Source organism: Borostomias antarcticus (genome assembly GCF_949987555.1).
Source record: "Borostomias antarcticus genome assembly, chromosome: 2".
NCBI classification, from domain to species: domain Eukaryota; kingdom Metazoa; phylum Chordata; class Actinopteri; order Stomiiformes; family Stomiidae; genus Borostomias; species Borostomias antarcticus.
Window position 1 is genome coordinate 5,925,633 of NC_140235.1, and position 25,032 is coordinate 5,950,664.

General features: G+C 43.8%; 2 protein-coding genes across 10 annotated transcripts in view; one reads left to right on the top strand and one right to left on the bottom strand.

Moving 5' to 3' along the window:
* The first annotated feature begins 594 nt into the window (after positions 1–594).
* rtn4b (reticulon 4b) lies at positions 595–20,665 on the top strand. 4 transcript variants are annotated; one of them, XM_084451278.1, is made up of 11 exons: positions 595–702; positions 798–1,549; positions 5,784–5,837; positions 6,384–6,599; positions 6,846–8,216; positions 14,855–15,062; positions 16,187–16,325; positions 17,247–17,316; positions 19,130–19,176; positions 19,298–19,356; positions 19,583–20,665. In XM_084451278.1, the coding sequence occupies exons 2-11, from the start codon at positions 805–807 to the stop codon at positions 19,623–19,625; spliced, it is 2,952 nt and encodes a 983-aa protein (XP_084307404.1). In that variant the 5' UTR covers positions 595–702; positions 798–804; the 3' UTR covers positions 19,626–20,665. The 4 variants fall into 4 exon arrangements, with proteins under 4 accessions (XP_084307404.1, XP_084307402.1, XP_084307403.1 ...); XM_084451276.1 differs by having other exon boundaries at positions 798–1,107; positions 1,138–1,549; positions 6,384–8,216; XM_084451277.1 differs by having other exon boundaries at positions 798–1,089; positions 1,138–1,549; positions 6,384–8,216.
* Positions 20,666–21,041: 376 nt separating this feature from the next.
* The window catches only part of LOC311319640 (echinoderm microtubule-associated protein-like 6), a gene marked incomplete at its 5' end in the record, with an annotated part of 62,173 nt that continues 58,182 nt past the window's right edge, over positions 21,042–25,032 (bottom strand). For all 6 annotated transcript variants that reach the window (XM_084451221.1, XM_084451223.1, XM_084451224.1 and 3 more), the window contains 4 exons: positions 21,042–22,598; positions 22,737–22,837; positions 23,344–23,497; positions 24,125–24,228. In XM_084451221.1, coding sequence (XP_084307347.1) covers positions 22,574–22,598; positions 22,737–22,837; positions 23,344–23,497; positions 24,125–24,228 — 384 coding nt within the window. In that variant the 3' untranslated portion in view covers positions 21,042–22,573. The remainder of the gene's footprint in view (positions 22,599–22,736; positions 22,838–23,343; positions 23,498–24,124; positions 24,229–25,032) is intronic.

The following is a 25,032-nucleotide window of genomic DNA, read 5'->3' on the forward strand; positions in this document are numbered from 1 at the left end:
TACAGCCTGGATAAACTTGTTTTGGGCTGACTTAACATTATGATATAACTTATGAAGAATCTATAAGTCATACTGCTTGCCTCTTCTTTTGCAGCTTTCAAGCCTTCAGGAAATATGTTGATGCCACATTTTTTGCTTTCGATCATCATTCCAAAGCTAATCGAAAATCTCTACAAATAGTAGCCTACAGCGCCGTATATTAGTTTTATTTATGGGCTATTCCAGTAGTTACAGCAGTGAATAGGACTATTTCTGTCTACAACACGTTGCGGGCATGAGTCTATTTTTACATCGCTGCAGAGTAACTGTATCTAGCTAAAAAGGAAAGACAAAGTTATATAACGGCGTGCCACACAGTGAACTTTTGTACCGTGCAACTGCAAAGTTATGTCATCCAATGGCTGACACTCCACTATGTGCTCCCCAGCTATTTCAGCCAACACGGTGCAAGGTTTAAGGAAGGGGTGTTAACAAATTCAGCGACTACCCATTCACGGGGGCGGGACCATTTACGCTCACAAACACTTATTGGTCATACGTGGCATCACTCAGGGGTATTGGCAAGTCATTGGCCATTTGATTCTTCTTTCTACTGAAACTTTGTGAGAGGGTGTGCGTTCTTCCGAAGTTGGGGCAGGCCAAGTATTCGGTTGTTCCGTGGCAGGAGCCGTGGCGTATTTCTGCAACTTTGTCCGGACTCAGGTAACGAACAAAGGTCTATATTTCATTATTTGTTGGTGGCATTTTGGACACTTTCCACCTAGAGAAAGAATTAAATTGGAAACTTTTTCCCGCAGTTGAAAGATGGCAGAAAGTGAACTAGTATCCTCAACAACTCCGATGGAAGAACTGGACAAACTTCATGACCACGGAATGGATGATTTCAACGAGGCCATAGCTAAAGACGTTGTCTACGTAGACGATATTGTAGATTTAGTTGGTGGAGCACAGGATGCAATTGACAGGCACAAGGCCACTTCGTCACACGCAGAGGTTATCCCTAAAGAATTTACGGAAATTTCCTCAACTCCAGACCACGAGCCCATGCTACTCACGGAGCCTGAGCCTGTGGTAGTACCGGAGCCTGTGGTAGTACCGGAGCCTGTGGTAGTACCGGAGCCTGTGGTAGTACCGGAGCCTGTGGTAGTGCCTGAGGTAGTGGTAGTGCCTGAGGTAGTGGTAGTGCCTGAGGTAGTGGTAGTGCCTGAGGTAGTGCCAGAGCCTGAGGTAGTGCCAGAGCCTAAGGTAGTGCCAGAGCCAGAGATAGCGCCACCGACCACCGTAGTAGAGGATGCCACGGAACAACTGACAAAAGAGGCTATTCCAGATTCCACTGTTGCGGATAAAGAACCGGAGGAGGTCGCACATATTATACAACATACGGAGCCTGTTCCAGAACCAGAGCCTATTCCAGAGCCCGTACCCGAGCCTGCCCCGGAGCCCGTCATCGAGCCAGCGGAACCTCCGAAAGCCGTTCAGGAGGAAGACCTTCTCCCCAAAGCGGCTCCGGAGAAAGAAGAAGCTGCAGCACACCCACCACCAGCATCATGTGAGTAGATAGCTAGGCGAGAATATCACTTTAAATTAAATGCATTCGCCGTGGTGTTTCTTAACTTACTTATACATGTTTTTTTGTCAAATATTCAAGATGAATGTTGCTGCGGAATTACATTTATTTGATGTATAGATATTGTGTAGCCTTGCTTAACCAAACGTTGGCTAGCTAACGATGTATTTCCAATTTTGCTAAGCGGAGTTAGCTGGCTAGCTAATTTGGTGATGATGTTGGTAGCCAAATATCGATGATGACGAGTATGTTCCAACATATTATTATATTTAGCTAACGTTAGTGTGTATGAAAGGTTAGTAAAATGTATTGAAGCGAGCTGGCTAACGTTATTAGCCCCGAAGATGATGCGGCCCACCTGTTTTGACAGACTGACACGAGGACGCCTAGTAGTGAGCCGTCTTTAACGCACTATCTGAAATAAATACGTGTTACTGTAAAGGATGTGTAAAAGTGACACTTTTCATACACCAGTATGTGTTTAGTGTATTTCAAATAAGATTTCATTTTACATGTGGCTTATTGGAGGCGTCCATCCGACTTGTACCTGGCTTATGGTCGTCTCGCTAGCTTGCTGCGGCGGTAGGCTATGTTCCGAGATGGGTTCGATGATTAGTCAGAACAAAGGAATCTGGTCTAAAGTGAACATCCACTCCCTTCCTGCGTTTCAGATAGCTTACTGAACGAAGCCAAACATTTTCTCTCTGCCATTTCCATGCCAGCTACGACAATAGCTCCTTATGCGGTTTTAGCATTGCTATAGCTGTACCAGTCAACCATTGCCAATTGTCTGGGGTTGTATTCATTTTATTCAGGTTACATTTTATTTTGGGCGTGTCAGTCAGAGCTATGTTGATTGAGGAAGTGCAGTACCGTTACACACTTTAACTGTTCTAAAGTGCCTCTTTTGCTGAGATAGATAATGATTTTGCCGGAGTCAGGGTGGGGTTGGGAGTGGAAGACAGACCAGAGCATCACAAAGAACTGGGTTGACCGACAGGCCATTTAATCGCTCAGGGTTTGGGGAGGGGGTTGCTGCTGTTGCTCGCAATCTTATTTTTGGTGCCTGCATCTTTCTCCCACGGCCTGTAATTTAGGTGGAGGCTGTTGCATGGATGAGAGATGGGCTTCTGGCCCTGGAAGTATGTTAGCAGGCCCTGTGTGTGCCTGGCTACCCACTCTGTTTTGCTGTGTTGTATACTGTATCCAAGGAAGGAGTCGAGGAGCCCTGCCCCTTAACAAGCTGCTCATGGCCAGCGCAGCAGCTGCCTTTTGGCAACAAGAAGGCTGCAGTACCTACAGTATACCACAATCATGGTCTCTAGCTCTAAAAGTTTGTGCTACTGTGGTGTTTGGCTAAACTGGCCCAGTAGACCCTTTGTGGTAACAGGTTGAGCATGTTTTGCCATTACTTTGAGTGAGAGTATTGTGTACATGCATAACAGAGTGATGCAGTATTCTTGTTGTATTATGCAGTATTCAAGTCAGACTTTACCTTTGTTGAAACTTGCCATCTCATTGTGCGAGTGAGGCTATCTGTCCAACCATAAATGCATGAACTGCCAAGTCAAGTGGTACTGTTTTCACACTTGGAGTTAAGCTAATCACACACTTAGTTAATTTGATCAATTTGCTCATTGAATCTATGCCAGAGGAGTGAATGTAAAAAATATTACATTTAACCAGGATGTAGACAGTGATATGGTACAATCATGTAATGTAATTGTGAGAATATTCTGACATTGATTACTTTAGTACTGTGCGTGTGTGTGTCCGTGTTCTGTGCGGCACACCTAGAACATGTTATGTCATAGGGAGTGAGTTTGACTCAAACACAACACGTTATTTGGTTAAGATAGCAGTTGGTGAAAGATTAGCCCAGACTTGGCTAATTAGATGAGCCCAGGGGATCTTTCTTTTAGTTTACTGTTGGCCTAATGTTAATGTTTATTCAATTTTAGGGTTACTTCAACGCTGGAATGTAGACAGCAGAGGTAACTGGTCTAAATCAGATCTAATCTGCTGAATAATCATCAGATTGGAATTATCTGAAGAAATTGTTGCAATGGGAAATATTGATAACTTTTGATGTGCATAGTTTCTTTTGATCAATCAACTGATGGTACACACTGATGTGTACTGATGGTACACACTCGCTCAATCTGGCAATGACTAGTAATGGTCAGTTGTGTAGCTTTCATGATCGTTGAATCATCCAAGTTTGACTTGCGCTTTCCTTCACACAGGATATTCTGCTGCCCTACTGTAAGATAATATTCCAGTATATAAATTATGCCATGTGCACATCATGATGTCAATTTATTAGATCACCTAAGATTATTTTCCTTTTATGTGATTTTGAATGTATAGACATTCTTTCAAACTATGACTGTGTGCCTTAGGGCTATTCTCTCCTGCCGTCATAGTCTTGTTCTCCCTAGGATACAGGATCTTATACATGTCATCATCTCAATAGCATGACTTGCTTCCTGTGGACATCACTGTCACCTTAATTCTGCGTTGCATGCATTACAGCTTCTTACTCTGTATGCTCTAAAAGCTGCTCGTCTTTCTTCACAGCGAACCTATCTGCAACAGGGCACACTACTCTACCCTGGTCTATTTTGCCCAGTCCCAAATTGACTACCCTACACATTAAGTCAAATGATAGGGCAAGTGTAAGCTTTATGGTAATGCCTATACCTTGCCCCTTGTTTGGCTATCAGTCTATCACTTACACTTGTCCAATGCTTTCACATGGTATCAGCGGGTCCTTAAAAAGTCTTAAATTAATTTAACTAAATAAAAGGCCTTAAGTCTTAAATTCATTACTCAAAGGTCTTTAAAAAAATCACCTGGCAGAGAAGCCTATTTCTTATTACACTCCATTTGTGTTGTATGGAGGTGTGGTTAAAGAATGGATGATTGGATGAGGATTTGTGATTTACTTCATGAATGTAAGGGGTTTTTCACATCCTTATATCGACAACTCAACAAACCTCAAAACAAACCAATCTCATAGTTCTACACAAAGCGAGGCCTGTGTACTTTGGTATCACAAAATCGCTATTACCAGCTAAACTCATTCTTCCATGCATTTGTCACATTGTAGAATTTTGAAATGTGCAAAAACGGCATCACAAGCAAGAGAAAGATATTTACATTATTTCATGATAATCTGACCAAATGAGAGAGCAGAGTGCTGGTACTGTGGGTTATGTGGGGTGAGGGGGTGCCGACAACACAGTTAGAGAACAGAGCACAATGGTAATCATGTGAGACAGTCATTTATTTTATGAAAGGCTCGCATAGCCTAATTTAAGAGAATCACAACTTAATAGTCAATATACTGTAGCACATAAACCCCTGCTCCCAAAGAACCATCCACTAAGATCCAGAAATATCAGTAAATGACAGGAAATTAGACTAATGTTGGAATCTGAAATTTACATGCACATAGGCAAGGCAAGTTTATTTGTATAGCACATTTCAGCAACAAGGCAATTCTAAGTGCTTTAAATGAGACATTAAAAGCATTAAGACAAAGTGCAACACATAAGGTCATAAAACGAAATGCAAAAAAATACACTCTTTATACTTTCTTTATACATACTGCCCCATCCATCCACCACTGGTGCAGTAGATTACCTAGATAAAGGTTGCCTTGTAATTTGTTTTTAAATTAAAGGTGAAACCTAATATGATTAACCTTTTTGAAATTTGACTCATCTCTGCAGAGTGCTATCTTTTATCAATCTTATTTTATAACCATTACCTTTCATATCTGGAAAAACATGTTTTATTTTTGCTGACTTCTACAGCATATGACCTGACCTGCTAGCGGTGTCACAAATGAGGAACTAGCAAAATAAAATCTGAGCAAGGACCCCCGTTCAGTCCTTTTCAAGATAATCTAATAATTTTGTTCACCAAAATGATTAAATAGGCATTTACAAATAACGTTAGGCTAATCATATAATCTGCAGATTTTACTCTTAAAATATATCAGCAGCTCTTGGGCATTAAGTTAAGTCTAACTGACTTCAATAAATTAGGTCTTAAATTGCATTCCAAGTGGCATTAAAACGTCTTAAATTTAACTTGCTGAAACCTGCAGATAACCTGTTTTCGAAGTACAGAGCATAGGGTCCGTAGATTGATTTGGGATAGGGCTATTCTCTTCAGTTGATATTAACTATTTCACTCTTTCTTTCAGATGAACCTTTTCCTCCTTCTGCTCCGTCTCAACTTCTGATGCAATTCCCTACAGGCAAGTTCTCTCTGCCGGCTGTGTCTCCTAAATCTTCCAACCCTGCATCTTCTTGTTCAGTTCACAGCTTTTATACCTCAATTAGTTTTGAATGTCTGGTTCTGAAATGCATGGTTTGTCGATTAGCTGTCATTTGCATTTCAGAGTAGTTTTAAACCAGTTTGATACTCATAACAATCTCTTGTTTGTGTGACAGTGTATTGTGAATCCCTGTGATTGTGGTCCCTTCGAACAGAAGACTAGATTTAATAATAACTAATTGGTGGCATTTGTTTGAGTGATGGTTCCCTGCAGTGATTGCGCTTATGTTTAGCCTTTCGATTTGGTTTAAATAATTCAGAATTTTGAATTCCAAAACTTTTCAAAACTATGACTAAGGCAATTTTTCGATATTGCAGATGGTTAATCAATTAGTTTAAATCTCTGTTGGGAAATCACCATCTCACCTGACTGCTGGCACTGCAGCATGCCAGGCATGTTACATAGGCACTGACTGAAGGAATGGAGTGTGTCTTGATGTATTGCATTTTCCCCTCTTTACTTAAGCACTTGGGCAGAGGGGTGATTGCCCTGCTCCCATCTCTCCTCTTTCTCCTCTACACTCTCCCGACTCCCTGGAGGAGCTCTCTCTGTCTGAGAGTCCCAACCAGCCCCCTACCACAGCGTCTGCTCCATTCAGGCCTTCTCCAGAGCCTCCCAAGGTTTTGTCCAGTGATATGCCTTGGAGAGGTGAAGAGGAGGGTAATGCCAGATTTGGCCATAGTAAGAATGATCAGGATGTTGCAAAAGGCATTGAGTCTGATACCATCCGTTTTGAGTTAGAAGCAGACCCATATTGTAGCTCAGTGAGAGATCTAGGGCCCGAGTCTCTGCGTGAAGACAGCGGAGTGTCATTTTCCCCTGAAGAGAAGCATAGTTCAGGCATGTCTACTTCTCCCTCTCAGTCTCCTATTTCACCCCAGATGGTCCCTGAATCTCACATTGCACCTGCCTCCTCTAACCCAACAGAGCACTGGGATTCTCCATTTCTAGCCTCTCAAGACAACTCCAGGGCCTCCATGGATACTTTCTCTAAGGACACAGCCCACATTGGCTCGTCTGGGATCGAGCCAGACATGCTTAGTCGATCAGATGATGACTTGATGTTTGAGGTGAAGAAGAATCCATTCCAGGGCTTTTCCCCAGTGGCTGATGCTGGGTTTTCTCATTTCGGGGATAGCAATTCTGACAGCAGGGCATCCAAAATGTCTGAGAGTCCCACTCCAGACCTGGTCCAGTACGGCCAGGGTGGTGACTCTCAAGATAGCCCTCCCTCTTTTTATGACGAGACCAAAACATATGAGTCTGTCAAATTCGCTGCCGACTCGCTCATGCAGCCATTGGGCCAGTTCTCCTTGGCCCCCAAGGAGGGTGAGGACTCTGCTCTTCTCCCCGACATCTTAAAGTCATCCCCACTGAATCCAGAAAAGTTGGACTCAGGGTCCTCTGAAGGAAGCCCTGAAGGAAGCCCTGAACAAAGCCCTGTTCTTGAGCGCAAGCTGTTGGATTCACCCAACATCCCCTTCAGCCTGTCGGCCACAAACCCGTTTGCATTTGAATCCAAAGTTTCTCTGCTGAAGGAGATGGCTGAGGAGACGGAGGCAAAATCAGCCACAAAGGATGAAGATGATAACGGCTTTGGGGCTTTTGACCTTGTGAAAGAGGCGGAGACCACACCCCTGAACAAGGAGGAGCTGGTCCAGGTAGAGCAGAAAGACTGGTTTTCCAGTCACGATTCCTCCAAAATGGCCAACAAGCTTGAGCCACTCAATTTCCAGAGCCGGAAGGACCAGGAAGATTCTGATTCTGAGAGCCCCACCGCCGATTCCCTGTCACCTGTGCTGGAGGCCATGGCCAAGAATCCTGCCATCTTCCAGGTGGAGATGGAGAATAACACATGGGTGGAGGAGGCAGACGAAGGAGAAGAGGTCTCTGAGCCGGAGATCTCCTCTGAGGAATTTGAGTTTATCGAGAGGCCACCTCGAGGTGTGATTGATGAGTTTCTGGAGGCACTGGATAACTCCAAGTTTGCCAAGGGTCCAGAGCTTGGTATGGATGATGATCTCATCTTTGGGCAGAAGGAGATGGCTCCTACAAATGTGTCTTCAATGGTCCATGAAGAAGAAGCTCCTAGCTCCCAGGCCTCTTATCTCCTCCTTACCCAGCCCCCAGCCAAGGCCTCCCCCCAGAAGGCCAAGGCTAACCTGGAGAAGGCAGACATCAAAGAGCCTCCATCCCAGGCACCGCTCCTCCACTCCCCTGTTCTCAAACCTGAGACGCTCTCTATGGACACAGTGGCTCCCAAACCTGCTCAGATGCCCAACTTGAGCACCAAAGCAGGTAATGTCTGGCATGGAAGGTCCCTATCTTTCTCATTGGTGGTTCATCTTCATCATCCCATTCTCTTGATTGTCCTCCCTTACCAACCACCATCCATTTTTGTTTCTTTTGGTTCCTTCCACATTCACTTCTACTTTTACATCAACCTTTCTTCTTTGCATTGTTCCTTTTGCATTTTTAGTTGACTTGTGTGTTTTGAGTTTGGTGTGTTGTGTGATTCTTTTTGTTTATTTTGTGTGTTTGCATGAGGGCCGTATTCTTTTCATTATCAGTTGTCCATTGTCAGTAGAATGGTTTAGCATTCCAGTTCCATCATACTGTTAATGTTGTATAATACTACCTTTTCAATTTGATGTGGTAAGTGTGCTTAGATTTTTTCATGATTTTCCTAGATTCAGAAATGTCTTGCATAAAACACAACCCACCAGTGGCACATAAAGGGGGAGAGATTCTTTCAGCTTGCGTTGAAAGTGAATTGGCTACATGGTGGGCAACATGTGCACACTTGGGGATATAAGGGTTGAGATTTGGGACTCAGGATCCACTCGGCTTCACCTTTTCCCAAGAGGGTGGGGTGTTGGGCAGGTCCAACTCTGTGCCCCCTCCCCCCCTAGTGGGTTTGAATCGCCCTGAGTGCTTTTGCTCTGTCGAATTAGATTACCTCAGTGTGCAGTCTGGTTTTAGCTAGACTAGAAATAACTAGAGATGGAAACCCTGTAACTCAACACCACCTTACAGAAGCCACCGCCTTCTAGCCGTTAGCCATACCCTGTTCTGAATTCCACACCTAGACTACTTTTTGCTGTGTTCTCTGCCCGAGGACTAGTTTTCATGTGAAATATGCATAATTTTATTTTATTTAATAGTGGAGTTAAAGCCCTAGGCCTGTGATTAAGCAAGTCTGGTATATGAGACTTTTTGAAACTGATTTATTACCTGTCATTTAGTTATTTTACCAGTGAAGAGCATAGCCTGCAGTTGATCTTTACTAATAAGTCACTCACTGTACCTGGCTGGTTGTTTCTCACGCATCTACACACCACCACACACAAAAACAGTGTGTGTGAGAGATCTCCCTAAAAGAACAGCCCCCCCCGCCCCCCCAACCCCTCCCCTGCCTGCCTGCATTGCGACATTGGCAGACGAGGAGAGCACCAAGTCAGCAAGTGTTCCCTCATCTGTTTGATTTGAGATGCAACGGTGTGATCTGAAACCTCACTGCCCTAACCTCCCCTGCTCTTACCTCCCCCTCGGGGAGATTAGAGGCAGTATGAGAACCAACTGAGATTTCTCAGGACCCACTATCGATACTCATTATCTGCGTTCTAATAACTGCACCTTTATTTTTTATTTTTTTTAATTTTTTTTTACACCGGTGAAGTGGACCTTGTACCACTCAATTTATCTACATTTCTTCAGTTCTAATTCTTTGTGTGTGTGGAAACACTTTCTTTGAGGGGACATAACTAATTTGCCAAGTCCTGAGACGTGATTGCAGTGATTGCGACAGTTATGATCATTCATTGATGATACTTTCAAGGACTGGATAAATTGCAGGCCTAGATGTAAATCATAAAGAAGGGAGTGCCCTCTACTGGACTTACGGGTCAATGACCCACTTTTCTCACTTTCTCAATCTCAACAGAATTTGACACTCAAGCGGATGGATGATTGTCTCGAGGTGTGAGGGTTTTGCTTAGACCTGTTAATTGACAAGTTACCTACAGTATGTCATTGCATTAGGTTCATTTCCGGGCTGTCTGCTTTTGGCAATGTGTCAACCTCCCACTTGCTTGAGCGAGGTATTTGTGCAGTCACAGGAGATGGTCTAGCCTAGTTTAATAGAGGTCTCCGGTATACACATTGAGTGCTCCTTTTTATAACATCAAAGCTGGTAGGTTTACTGTAGACTTTACAGAGATTGGTTGAAGTCACCCAATGACCCAGTCTCTTGACTCATCTGTGTGGGTGGCGTGGGTGGACAATGGAGGTATTTGTTGATTTGCGGAGAAGGGAGGGAGATTGTCGCTGGCAAGAGGATCTAACTGGAGGGAGGGAGGGAGGGAGGCAGAAGTTTATAGCCGCTGCGTCAGAGCATCAACCGTTCTCCGAGCAAGCAGACAGTCAGCTGACCTTAGTCCTGCAGCCTGGGAGAGTGGGAGGGAGTGTGTGTGTCTGTCTGACAGGAGTAGAGAGAGGGAGGAAGAGAGAGTGAGTGAGAGAGAAAGAGCAAGATAGGAGTGTGTGTTCACGGGAGAAAAGAGAGAGGGAGCAAGCGTGCTGCAGATATCTCTAGAGAGGAAGGTCTGGTCCCCTCCCTCCTTCGACACCTCAGTCCCCACAACCCCACCCACCTCTCCAGTCCAGCGCACCGCTTGGCTCGGCGCATGCTGCTGTCTTTCTGGAATGCCCTGCTGGTCTGTTCCGTAGTGCAAGGAGCCTCTCGCCAAAGATAAAACATGGAGAACAATACAGAATGCCTGCCATCCTCCTCGCACTGGAAAAAAAAGGGTATCCCTGTCTTCTCTACTACTCTCTCTGGCTGCCTTTCCTAGGATCTAGGATCGTTCTACTAGCTCTGATAGACGGAACTGTACTGTAGCATACTAGCAGTAGGCTAGTTTGCTTTGGCATTATGGACAATATTTGTGGTTGTTTGCTCCTTTTTAATAGGATGGTAATTGATCCACGGATATAATAGGCTAGCTATTGGGTGATTATGGCATTGGAGGTTTTTAGTGCGATGTTTGAACTATCATTGCAACCTGTCGTGCATGTGATTTGTGAATGCATCTGCGACTGAAAATGAATTACTGATTGTTGGTTATTGGAGAAACACTGTTGAAGTGGCATTCATTTTTCTGATTCTTCTAATCTAGTTTGCAATCTGTAAATCTACTACTAACCACACCAACCATAGCAGATGAACCTTTGGACAGTACTGCTGACAAGTCTGTGCAAAGGTTCTTGCACAAGGGAAGTTGGGCTAGTGAAGTTAGCAGTTCAGTGATTGGCTGATGTGTCTCAACCATGCTAGTGAGCAAGGGGTGACTCACTGGGCAGGGGACAGAACCAGGGGCCTCTATTTTTAATACAGGGACTTAGAAACTTGGCCTCGCAAGACCATTCTGATCACACAAGCTCAAATTGTTTCTCTACACGGATCAGTCTGGCCAGGCTCAATAGAATCAGTTTGTGATCAAAATGTACTCTGGCCAATCAACGTCCTATGAAGGCCCAAGTACTGGCAGCTATGGACGTGGTTTAGGTGTGACAAACGCTGTGATGGACAGATGGTCCATCCAATCACCTGCCACGTATTTATTGAAAGTGGCTGCTCTTTTCCAAACGTTTTCCATGAATGACTCAAATGACTCACAGATGATTCTGTGTAATAAACCATCTGGTGCCTCAGGGATCCCAGGAACTGTCCCTGGCCCCTTCATCCATGCATTTGTTTTGGGATCTTGGATGGAAGATGTAAGCAAGGTTATTGATGCTTAGGGTGTACCAGGAGGTACCACTGTTTTTTGTATTCATATCTAGACTTTACAGACCTGAATAAGTGGTCGCCGGTTGTCTCTGTTCTTGGACAGGGCTTAGTTCTTCCTATCATCAACTCTGGTCCTGAGACCTTTCGTCGAGGGGACCTATCCATGTGCAGAGTCGTGCTTAAACTGGGTTGGAGTTAGAAAGAGCAAGCTGCTGATCTAAACTTTGAACTTGACCACTCTTGGCCAGGGTTCCTCTTTTATAAAACATATTTTGTGAGAATTCCAATCAAATTGAACCAGGCATCTAGCCTAAAATAGCTTTCCTATGTGATGGGACTTTGTGCAAGGGCTGTCTCAGTGGAACTCTCTGTGCTTGTCCTCACGTCTGCTGATACTCGTGTGCTACGCTTGCATCTCTTATCCGAAGATGAGGCGCAGCAATTGGCACACATTAAAACAGAGAGGCTATTGTGAGCACGAGCTCTCTGGATCCATGATGTCATTGTCAGTCTAACTGCTAGGCCTCTGCCCCATTTATCTTTACAGTGCTCCCAATAGTGAGGTATGAAGGTGTTTTACTGCTGTGCCACCATCAGACATGTTATTTTTTATTATTAGATCTTTATTTAACCAGGTAAATTGGTATTGTGATGGCATAGGGTGTACTACTAGTGTATGAGCATAGGGTGACTAAGCAGTATTGGCCCTGGCTGGGAGACAGACAGGGTGACTGTAGCAGTATGTTGTAAATCTAATGGCAAAGTCATCACAGCACTGCAGAATGAGTCACGGTTTTGACCTCTCACACACTAGGCTAATAGAATGGCTATTGCAATGGCCTAATTGCTACATAACTGCACATGGTCCGAGTTCTGTGGTCAGACTTGGGAACTACAACCTATAAAACATATCGCTCAAACGATCTCTGTGGACTTGGTCCTTGGGCACTGAAGGCTGCCCTCAGAGGAAGGACGGCATGGATGGGAGAAAAGCAGAGGATACATTTCATCAGTGGAAGCGTGTGTGTGGAAGTGTGCGTGTGTGACGAATAAACAACCTTCAGGGTCCAGTGTAATGTTTCATCTTTATGATCTAGAATCATCGATAGTGCTTATCTATGCACGTAGTGCATGGTTTTTCTAAAACGTAAATCTTATGAGGATCATATACATTATCTATAGTTATTTGTAATGTTCCAGCCGTATCTCGTTCTTGTATAAGTGTGCAAAGTTATCTAGATGACGAAAAATGCTCTGCACTGACTAGTTATGTAACACACTTTCCCCCCCATGTCCGTTCTGGGCTATCCTGTTACACATTCAGATACTGACCATCTACCGATATTCTTTAAATTGATTGACACGATGTAAACGCATTCATTACAATCACGGGTTAATTACCATGGTCCGGGGAGCCGGGGAGCCGCAGAGCTGCGCATATGAGCGGCCCTTCAATCGACAGAGCAGGAAGTGTCTGCCTCCCTCTCTCGCAGCTGAGCTAAGCGCTGGTGCTGCATGCTAGGAGGTTCAAGATGGATGCCAAACGGGGTTAGTCCTGTCAGAATATTTTGTTTACCGATCGTACCTTTGCATATATCGTTTGTTATATTGTGTCTCTGTATTAACGACTTTGCCTTAAACAAAATGTCGTAGGGAGGGTGATGGGTAGGATCGGAGCGGTGAGGCCCCGCTAGGTCAAACTGGACATTTTATCGGTGGGATAGCTAGCTAGTGCTAGCAGGCATTGATCATGACATTGAATTATTTATCGCAATTCCAATACACCTCCCTCTTTTTAGATATTTAACAACAGTATTTAGTAATGGGAGATGCACGAAAGGTCTTGATTAAAACATGGCGTGTAATTGGATGAGATCAACGGGGTTTACAATGCGTGGTCTATTTTTAGGTGGTCGTGATGCTAGCTATGCTTATTGCCATATGTAGACAGCCACATTTGAGCTGAACAAGCCCCTCTTTCACAGCACTATTAGCAACGTAAGCTAACTGTTTGTGGACAATGGGCTGCGGCGATGAGCAATAGCGTTAGCGATAACTAGCTAGCTAGACTGTCCTTCACCTACTAGCTACCCAACTAGTTGTAGCAATCGGAGCTGTGCGCCTTCACCGCCCTCAATTGCACCTTGTACTTCATACATTAGGCTGTGTAGCTAACGTTAGATAGCTGGATTGGAAATATCCAAATATCCTTCTGTTTCAACCTTCACTTAGATTTTTGGATAGCTAATGATCTCATTTTGGCAGCAACTTGTAAAATCTTATTCAGGCGTTAGGCCAATAGCTGATTCATGCTTGTTAAGCCATTTGAAATATGGTGTTCTGCCAAGTAGCAGAGTGCAGCAGTGCACGTTAGACTCCAGCAATGTCTGACTGACTGGCTTGGTTAAAACGTGTAAGTCACCACGTCTAGTAGGAAATCTCTTTCCCTTCTAATATGACCTGCTCGGAATTCCTGGTGAAACACAAGCACCGTCTGTCCTGCCCTCTACAGCTCAGCTGTCTGCAGACTCAACCAACCCCCCCCGTCCAGAGACCCTGTGCCCCTCATAGAACTGACTGGTACATTAGGCTAAGCTATACCATGACTCCTAAGGACAGACAGGCTGCTGGTGGGGATCAACCTCTGGATTTTGCTGACTGTGTGGTTGTGTTATTCCAGCAGCATGCTAAAATGTCAGCAGCTCATCGTAGCACAAAGGGAATCCTGGTTTGTAAAGTGTGGCTAGAATTCAATTCAACTGTTATTCCAGTCTCACTTAAAAGAGGTCTATATCAATTAAACAATTCCAGACTCACTTAAAAGAGGTCCATATCAATTAAACAATTCCAGACTCACTTAAAAGAGGTCCATATCAATTAAACAATAAAAAGAATAAAACATTACAAGGCAAATTACATTAAGGCATTAAAATTCCATCTGGGAGTTTACATGGAGCCTCTACAGACTTGATGAGGCTTATTCAAGGCAAAATATTTGAAAACTGTCTATATAGCAAAGGTAGACCACATCCCATCCTGAGTTCACACAGAGGGTTGTTAAAACAGAGGACACATTTCAGTTAAAATCAATGAACCTCATATTAAAGCATTGCCTCCATCTCTCTCTCCTCCTCGCTCTCATCAGTGGTGGAGCTCCTGTACTGGCGTGATGTCAAGACCACGGGCGTGGTGTTTGGCGCCAGCCTCCTGCTGCTGCTGTCCCTCACTGTGTGCAGCATCGTCAGCGTGTGCTCCTATGTGGGCCTGGCCCTCCTCTCCGTCACCATCTCCTTCAGGATATACAAGGGCATCCTGCAGGCCATTCAGAAGTCCGACGAAGGGCACCCATTCAAGTGAGTAGCCGCATTGAAGAACTGATCTAATGTCCGATCCCCTTAATCAGGACGTTTAGTGTGATAAAGGTAAAGCTTTCTGGAAATACCCCACTCAGTCCTTGCAGACCATCACTATTGCTCAGTGGTTAGGTGACCAGGGTATTGATTTGGTATTGGGTGATGTCACTCCTGGTGTAGTCGCCACCCAGGGTTGTCCCGGGGCTTGTCTGTCTAGCTGACAGAATCCCAAATTTAGATGTGCACACATGACAGCTGAGTGATCTTGGCATCTGATCTGACACACCCACACACCCTGTAGACCTGCCCTGCTGTTGGAAAAATGCACAGCCACTGAACAGATCAATATACCAAGAGTGTGTTCTAGAAAAAGCTGAGTGTTCTAGAAGAACCCAGTGCTCTAATGAAACTCGGACCGGGGTTGACTAATCCCTTGGCTCCACTGCGTCCATCAGCGTCAACTGGCTGCGTCCGTCAAAAATCAAGAAATGAGCCTCTGCGATTCTCTAACGTCGGATGCAGGCGTCGAACGCAATGGCTGCAGTGGAGACGCTGTCATTAATTACAGTGGATTCATTTCCTTAGCGTCTGATAGTTGATGGTTGACGCTGACGCTAACGGAACCAGTGAAGCCGAGCCATTAGCTGACTGTTTCAAATGAATGAATACTCTGCCTAAATGTCCAACTTGATTCACCCAGCCTTGTTTGAGGAGTTTTTATGCTTTTATTTCCAACATGGAAACTTGCCACTCACAGTATCCTCTGTCCTGGCTTTGGGCCAAAGCCTGCTTATGAGTATTTGCCACTAGTCAACCAACCACTCATTAGGATAGAATTAGCCAGACTTTTTGTAAGATTAACGGCAATGTGATTGGCAGTCAGAGTCATAACTAATCTGATTGTGGGGTGCAGCTCCTGGGTTTAGCTGTCTGGGGAAAAGCAAACCTAGAATACCAGCAAATCCCATTGTGATAAAGGAGGAGGGAATCCTCGCCCCTGGTTATTTGTCATCCGGAATTCCTGCTCATGTATTAAGTTGAATGGTGTTGCAGTACATTGCTCCCCTGTTGCATGCGGTCTTAATGCCTGTCACTGACTATGTGGTGTATTGCCACTGACACAGGCTGTACCTGGACCAGGAAGTGGCCCTGTCAGAGGATGTAGTCCATTCTTACAGCGACGTGGCCCTGGCCAGGATCAACAAGACCGTTGGTGACCTACGACGCCTTTTCCTGGTTGAAGACCTGATCGACTCCCTCAAGGTGAGAAGGGCTCCCGCTGGTGTTCTCTTGTGTAACCACTCGCTCTCTACTGTAACGTAGGCCCACGGGAGACTGCAGGTTATTCGCCTTTGAGTGATGAGAATGAAGGTCCATGTAGAGTCAGTGTGCTGTAATAGCTGGGTGAAGCAGTCAGCCTCACAGGGGGAGGAGGGTAGAACAGCCTTGTGCAGAGCAGCAGCTGTTATGAGCTGTAATACACGGCTGTCAACACCTCCCAGACTGCCCCTCCTGTCCCCCTAACCCTCTGTCCCCTGCTAAGGCCACTGTAGTCCAGCACCTAAGGCTCTCCTGCTGAGGGGGGTAGCTTAGGTCCTAAGTGGAGAGGAGGGTGTCTGCTCTGGAGGTGTTCTAGAGTCTTCTTTACAGTAAAATCATGAAACTGAAATCATGGAACTGAAGTAGAATTCATTGAACCAGTTAGAGCTGAAAAAAAAGGATCCGTTCTATGTATTTTAATTTAACACATGGCCTATCCTCAATGTTGTGAGCATTCCAACTTCCTGTTTGACCCCTTGCCTTGCTTTATATAGTGTTACAGTATGACCTTTACCAAATCCATCAGCTGGTCTAGGCTTGAGTTTGCTCCAGTGTGTCCACTACAAAGACTAAAGCCCCCAAGGCAGAGTGGGTTGGTGACCATGGATATGCCCCATTACTGTTAGGCTAGCACACCACAAGATATGTCTGGAGGCCGGTTACTAATGATTGTGTTGACATTTTGATTCCATGTGAGCGCATGATCAGCATGCTCTCTCGCATGGGAAAGCAGATCCTTTCTAGAGCACAGTGGCTACTATCTTGACCATTTAAATGGAGGCATACAGCACTCTCTAGCAACATGTATGTAAAGATCTTCTTGTACTGTATTTCAGACTGAATGTCCTCTTTCCTTTTCTCCAGTTTGCTGTCCTTATGTGGATTCTGACCTACGTCGGTGCCTTGTTCAACGGACTCACTCTCATCATCCTGGGTAAGGTTCTTAAGTACTGGAAACATGTCACCACTGGTGACCTTTTTGGCTTAAGTCTAGACATAATCACAAGGAGCTAATGCAGGGTTTCCCTATCACCTGTACCTTTGTCACGGAACCACCTCTTAGGCACTGGATCTGTTCTAAATTCTGTACTCTTGAGGCCACTTCAGCTCTGTTCCCAGTTCCAGATGGGGGCTGCCTGCTCAGAGGCAAGCTAGCAGCCCTGAGCTACCACCGAGTATTTCAGGAAACTGTGAGAGACCTGACTCATACGGACAGAGGTGTCAAAGCCTCACACTTTCTTGACATTCAAAACCATGTTGGCTGAGGTTTGTGAGAAGGCAGCATTCATTTTGGTTTATACACCCCCCCTCCCAAACCTGAGATACTAGATTCTGTAGGCCAAGGGGAATCCAATAATGTCTACCTCTTGACATTTTGTCAAGAAGAAGAGGATCAATTTCATTCAACAACTACTACTGTTCTGATCGCTAACATTGTTAGCATAAGTGAACGCAGTAGAACATGCCGAAAATTAGCATCACGGCTAGTGGACATTTCAGACTAGTGGTGAAATAAAAATATTTTCGTTTCATTATGAGAATGTGGCGGGACATAAAACTAGTTAGTTTGAGATATTGGCCCCCAAATCTTGGCTCCCAAATCATTTTACAACTTGTTTTTTTGTTCTCGTGAATATGTAGGCTACTGAACCATTACAGACACCACAAGCTGCACTGGTGTTTAGCTGCAGCTTGGCAAGTGCCATGAGACGGTGTGTTTTCAAACCTTTATTTATGCTCGAGAGGCACTGAGGTTGCCCTCATTTACAGTGACGACAAGCGACGTGTGATCCAAGATGGCGGAAGAGATGTGCTTTATTATTCCTCATTATTTATGTTTCTAAAATAATATCGCCACAGGATAAATATTACAACACTCAACACTGCAAGGCCTTTGGGTCCTGAGCAACACAACCTGACGAATGTCAGCTTCATACTAGGGATGGGACATGATCTTCGAAAAATCAAATAGGCATTAAATTATTAAAATAGATTTTATAATTTGCTAATCGTTTGTTCATCTTGTCTTATAAAAAACTAGTTGCCTTGTTTTTCGCGGCGCGAGACGAGTTTGAGTACTGTAACCTAGGATAAGTAGTAGGCGTCGTTTACGCAGCGCGTGAGGTCAGGTGAGACCGAGACTCGACCGGACCAGACATGCAGCGGCTAACGCAGCCAACGAAAAGTTGTGTGTGGAACGGCAAAACTGTCGAATGCATACTTGAGTGTACCCGCAACACCCTCGGAGAGGGTCTTTTCCGCGGCAGGACTTATCGTCAATAGACTGCGCACCTGTCTGCATCCCTACCATGTCCATATGCTCATATTTCTAAATAAAAATATGAAGAAATAGGATAGGCCCTATTGGAAAAGTCGCTCAGACGAGCAATGATGCGATTTTCGAAGAAACATCTATTTTTGCCCAGCGATTTTCGAGTAGCAGATTTGCCAAAAAGTCCCATCCCTACTTCATACGCAGCACGGTCCTCGATAACCGTGTCACACGGCAGGCTGGTGAGAGACGCGGTCTCTAGGGCTGTCGTGGTCTCTAGGGCTGTCGCGGTGAACACAACTGGGTCATATTGGGGAAGCTGCAGTGGTGTGAGCGCTGGTTTGTGTCTAGCCAGGTTTAGATCTAGCCGTGTTTATGGAATGTTTGGGACCAGCTGTTGGGAGTGGAAAGTAGTCATCCTAGTGGTTTAATAAGTAGTAAAAGACAAGTAGGCTAATCTTTCCTCTTCCTACAGGTCTGGTAGGAGCGTTCAGCGGCCCCATTGTCTATGAGAAGCATCAGGTAGGAACTCTTCGTACCTCTCATAATGACTAACTTAGTTTTCTGAACCAACGTTTATGTAAAATCTTGTGCCAAGGAGGGTCCTGAAATGTAATAACCGTGTTGTGATTTGTGTTTTCAGACACAAATCGACCATTATTTGGCCTTGGTGAACAACCAGATCAAAGACATTGTTGCAAAGTAAGACTTGTATGACGTGTATGATAAGATGTCGATTGCTGTGTATAAATAACTTGTGTATAAACGTAGAACGTGTAGAAAGTAAATTGCAAATCTAAGTAGGTTGGGTCATGGAGATATACTGTAGTGATGCTCAGTTGTGTATTGACATGCGAGTGTGTCCTGTGTTTGTCTTCTCCCGGCACAACACGATGACTAAAGCTGCTGTACCTTCTGTCTCCTCCAGGATCCAAGCCAAGGTGCCTGGATTGAAGCGCAAAGCCGAGTGAAGTAGAAGAAGAGAGGGACAGTTCGTCTGTCCTTGGAAGTCCTCTTGGGAGCGGGGGGAGGGGGGTGAAAGGATGTTGAAGAGGGGTCTGTAGTGTGACCGCACCCCTCCTCACTATTGTGTTGTCAAAAGTAAACTCTTTCCAGTTCAGAATTCCCAGTTTTCTCTGGAAGATATCCCCCGAGGTTATTTGATAATTTTTCTGTATAATTTCTTTTTTTGCCCCACCAGCTCTCTATATACCCCAATGTTGATAAAATAATAAAATGCTGTAATGCCCAACAATCTGGAAGACTAGTTTGTGTGAGAATGGTTTAAGCCCACACAGTGATCATTTGACCCCTGAGTTTTGATCTGACCACCCATGTTGTCTGAAAGGTGATTCGTTCCTGAAGCTGGTTGACTTTTTTTTCACATGCTGTTCAGACAATTGGAAACCATTTTTTTTCTCTTTTCTCTTTTTTTGTAAGGGGGGGAGGGTTGAATGGTACAATTGTGGAAAATCTGTGAGTACCTGTTGTTCTTTTGGTATGATTTAGTGGTATTTGTGATTTTACTGTTTAATTGAATACTTCCGTAGTTTCACAAAGCTTCTAGCTCTTTCAGTTGCTCTTGAGTGTGCTTGATGAGAAGTGTCATGGCGCTTGATTGAAGTCTGCATCGCTGACAGGGCAGAGGGAGCTGCTACCATAGCACTTCATGCTTCTGAGTATTTCTAGCTAGAAACATTTAGAAACTTTGCGAGATGAAAATACAAGAGCGTTTAATGAATCGTTTCTCATGTCATTGCAGCTGCCTAGTTAAACTCTGGAGGAACACGTTTACAAACATGAACTTAAGATTTTAAAAAGACAAAAAAAACTATGTGGACTCAGTATCTAAAGCTGCAAAATTATGTAACTTGGAAACTTCATGCATTGTTTGTTATGCAAGTAATTGTGAATGATACTTCATACAATTGTGATGAACTCCTCGGAGAACTGTTTGTGGAATGCATTGTGAACTATAAACAATTACCAATAAAGCTTCTCTAGATCTGTGTATGAGATGCTGCATTTTTGGGGTTCAGAACTGATGACCAGGATTTCGCCATAGAACTTCATTTAGAAGGAATGGAAACAAAAGAAGGATATGTTTGTTATACTATCCCCATTTAATCTTTTCATACTTGGCTTATAACACTTGGCTTACATTTGCACAGACTTTCACACACCATCAATCACAATAAATTGGTATAAAAACAATTATGATTGTCATTCATACAATAAAATATTTAACCTCATTCACAAAGATGTTATTTTGATTAAAAAATAAATTCATGCATTTGAGCAGTTTTTTTAGTATTTTACATTATGATACAAATAATTTGAAAACAATTGCTAGACACAATCAAAGATCCCACAATCTTGTACAAAAAATTATATTGATAAAATAAAACGTACAAACGGGACAGGATCATATAGAATTGCAGTACAGAGTACAGAGACAATATTAAGATATTTTTGCTGCCACACCGATAGTTACGTTACAATGAGACACGGGCTAAGAGACAGCAAGGCTATGTGTCAAACATCAGACATGTCAAACATCAGACAAACACGAGGACGGTGTGGGAGAGGACGGGACGGGAAAGCCTGCATAGTCAGCTTTGGAGCGACAACACCACCCACTTCTATACTCGTTTGTTTCACACTTTGATTTGAAACTCTTCATTGGATTTAATGGTGATGTGAGGCAAAATGCTGCATTTTAGTAAAGTATGTGGATATACTGTATATTATTCTTTGCATGATTACACAATGGTGAATATGGAAGAGAATTTTACCCACATTTTCCACAAGTCATTATTCAACATTTTGACATTAAAATAATCTATAGGAACAATCCGTACACTTTAATGTCTACAAACTGTGACTTGATAGAGAATAACATAAATATAAATAAATATTTTATTTTCCATAAAGAGATATTATGTACTATCTCATATACATATTACGTCATCATACTTTGGATGCTTTATGTGTAAAACCAAACAGCAGCAAAGCAATGCCCTTTTCTGCATATTGAATGAGTTAATCTTAACAATCTAATAGCACCAGACACATACAAAATAATTTCAACAGTGAGATTTCAAAAAATATAACGCAAGTAGAAATATTCATAAAGGCACTTAAGTTGGACGGTATTCAACAACAGAGAAGGCTCATTAAAATGATCACTGGCTAGATGGAACTCTTCTACACGGCAATCAATCAATATAAATCAATAAATCAGCCGCATTCATGGGTCCTTCATCACAGAAAGCGGGTGAGAATGTAAACAAACATGCAATGGTCATAATTTCTTAGAAATCCACTTTTCAGATGTTCAGACTTGAATTCTATGGTATTGCACCAAACTCCAAACCCATTTTTCTCAGTATGGTGGGGGGGAGGGGTGAAGTGCATTGCACTGCATTCTAATAATCTATCCTTCTCTCTAAAGTGTGCCCCAGTCATAAAAGCATTAGATTGGTCAAAGCATGGGTTCCACTCTCATAACCTTAGCCAATCCCTTACTTTAAAATCCATGAAGGTAAGTGGATACACACACACACCTGTGGGAGACGGCAAGATTTGGGATGGAGCCGTAGTTGCAGCATGTCAGGCAAAGCTTTGCATGTGGCCAGACACTTAAGGTGTTGGGATCAGTCCTGGGTCAAAACCACACCTCACAACCGCTCGTACTTTACCAGTGGCTCAGTGATCTAATCTGGAGTCAATGGAATAGTCCCAAAATGTCCCAGACTCCACCTGTCAGGCACTCCAGACAGGGTCGAGCAAATGGCCAAGCATTTGAAAGGACATGCAGATACTGTTTGACCCAGGGCTGGAAGGGGTCCTTGTGTGGTCCTAGCACTAGCCAGATGTTTGCTGTATCTTGATGTTGGTGTACTTGTGAGGCTCTGTTTTACTGGCATTTCCACACAAAGACACTGTGTGAGAGAGGAGGGGGAGGGGGGGTATAGAAAGAGAAAGACGAGACAAAGTCAGAGACACACTGTTGGTTCCCTAAATTTGATATTAGTATAGTAAGAAAGTATTAGAATAAAAGTGGGCAGGTTGAGTCCTACCTGCAGTCATCCCCTCCGGAGCTGATCACATACTTGTCATCATACGAGAAGCGAATGTTGGTCACATGTGCCGAGTGCCCAAAGTAACGCTTGTGTTTGGCCTGTAGAAAGAAAGATAGAAGTAGTCAAAGACAAAATCAACTTTATTTATACAGCACTGTTCATGCAAACAAATGTAGCACACAGTACTTTACAGAAAAATCAAAAACAGTTATATATAATTATAATAGTTGATAAAAATAAGATAATAAATCACGACAAATCATATATGGTAAAAGAGAATAGAAAGTAAGTAAAAATGTTAAAGTGAGTATGTAAAAAAAATAATATATATAGGTAAAACTACATGATGAAAGCGAGATTAAAAAGGTATGTCTTAAGATCTCCCTTAAAAGTTCCCATAGATTCTGGCCGGGTATTCCAGAGGCTGGGGGTGTAAAAACTGAAGGCGGCCTCCCCATGTCTCTTGGTCCTGGCTCCAGGAACCGTTAAAAGTTCAGTGCCAGAGGATCTCAGGGACCTACAGGCTGGTCTGTCACCTAGTAGTACTGTAGTCTCACACCGTCTCTACACTAACAACCACAGTGCAGTGTGACAAATCACTCACAAATTTCTCAGTGCAGGGGAAGTCAAAGAGCTTCACCAGGCCGAAATCGTCGCCAGTGACCACATTGAGGCCGGCGTGTGACACGCAGGCACAGTTGACGTCCGCCTTATCGGCGTTCCGCGGCCAGATCCCCAGCACCTCGTCTCCTAGGATACTGAGAAGAGAGAAGGAATCCTGGTGCTCAGACCGTAAACAGCACAGAACAAACTCACAGTCATGCGCTCACATAATATAGAAAGACGGTAGCAGAAGTACAGTATATAGATATACAACATTTTGTTAAAGCGAAAAGTTGGACATTTACTAGGCTAATGCTGATTCAAGTTTACATGTGCATAGTATGTTCATCGTGTAAAATGATTGATGAAGCTTCTGTGTATATTTTTTATTAAAAACATGCACTGCAAAATGTTCAATACCAACGCTGCATTTTTCCTAAACAGTATATGCAGTTAACCCACTAACCTTGAACAATGTCTAGACAGAGTTGTGTAGCAGACATCAGTATAATAATAATTACAGGACCTCCAGGGTCTTTTATTAGCCATATGGTAAATGACACACACAAACACACGTGAATGAGCGATGACACAGCTGGTAAGGAACAGGACTGAAGAGCTATCTGTCTCTATGTTTTTATATTGGGTTCCTTGCTGTGAGGCAACAGTGCAATGCCCCATACCAACATGCCACCATTGATTGACCTGTAACATTACATTGATCAATAATATAATTCTAAACCACGCCCTGTGTGCGTGCGTGCGTGTGTGTGTGTTTCTACCTGGTCCAGGTGGCCCATGTGATCCTGTCAATCACAGTCTGGTCTGTCACCATCTTCCCTGAGGGCATCTCATGCACCTGCCGCTTATAAGCTCCTGTAGACACCTGCACATACAGTCAGGAGTACATGAAACAACATAGAAACATCAATGTAATATACACAGTATACACACACACACACACACACACACACAGACTGACAGACAGACAGACAGACAGACAGACAGACAGACAGACAGACAGACAGACAGACACACACACACACACACACACACACACACACACACACACACACACACACACACACACACACACATTAACCAATAGCTACAGCTCTCTACTAGCTCTCTGCTAGTTCTCTGCTCTCTTCTTGAAGGACCATTTACATTCTACCGAATGGTCAGTGACAGTTTAATATGAAGCCATGACAATACCCCAATACTGTACTTCAAGTGGGCGGACCGTGATCTTGACCTTAACCCTCCGCCAGCGTTCCCACTCCCTCTTTCCCCTTCAAGACACATTTACACGAGCCATTAAATATAGCCGTCCAAGTCACCATCTTATTAATCTTCCCCATCATGTGCCTGTCAATGCTACATTTCAGAGCAGTGTCATATGTGCGGTGTTAGCATGTTACCATGAGAACAACAGCGCTCTGAAGTAGGGGAGTGCAGTGTACTAGGTAGGGAACTTGTAGTGTGCATACTAAGCCGCCTACTGAGATGGTTACGGAGCAGCTAACTAGAGGGGAGGTCTGGGCTATTCAAGATCCTGACCGGCCTTATATGTGTGTGTCTTTTTATAGTCAGTCACCTCCTCCACCCTCGACAGCCTTTGAAATGGATAGGAGTATCATAAGCCTCACAACTCCACCACACAGGGCACAACTCCACTCATTCACACAGT

Bases quoted from the DNA above. Each gene is read 5' to 3' on its own strand.
- rtn4b (XM_084451275.1), top strand. From the start codon at position 805: ATGGCAGAAAGTGAACTAGTATCCTCAACAACTCCGATGGAAGAACTG. The intron at 16,326-17,246 runs GTGAGAAGGGCT...CCTTTTCTCCAG, and splicing joins ACCTGATCGACTCCCTCAAG to TTTGCTGTCCTTATGTGGAT. The intron at 19,177-19,297 runs GTAGGAACTCTT...TTGTGTTTTCAG, and splicing joins TTGTCTATGAGAAGCATCAG to ACACAAATCGACCATTATTT.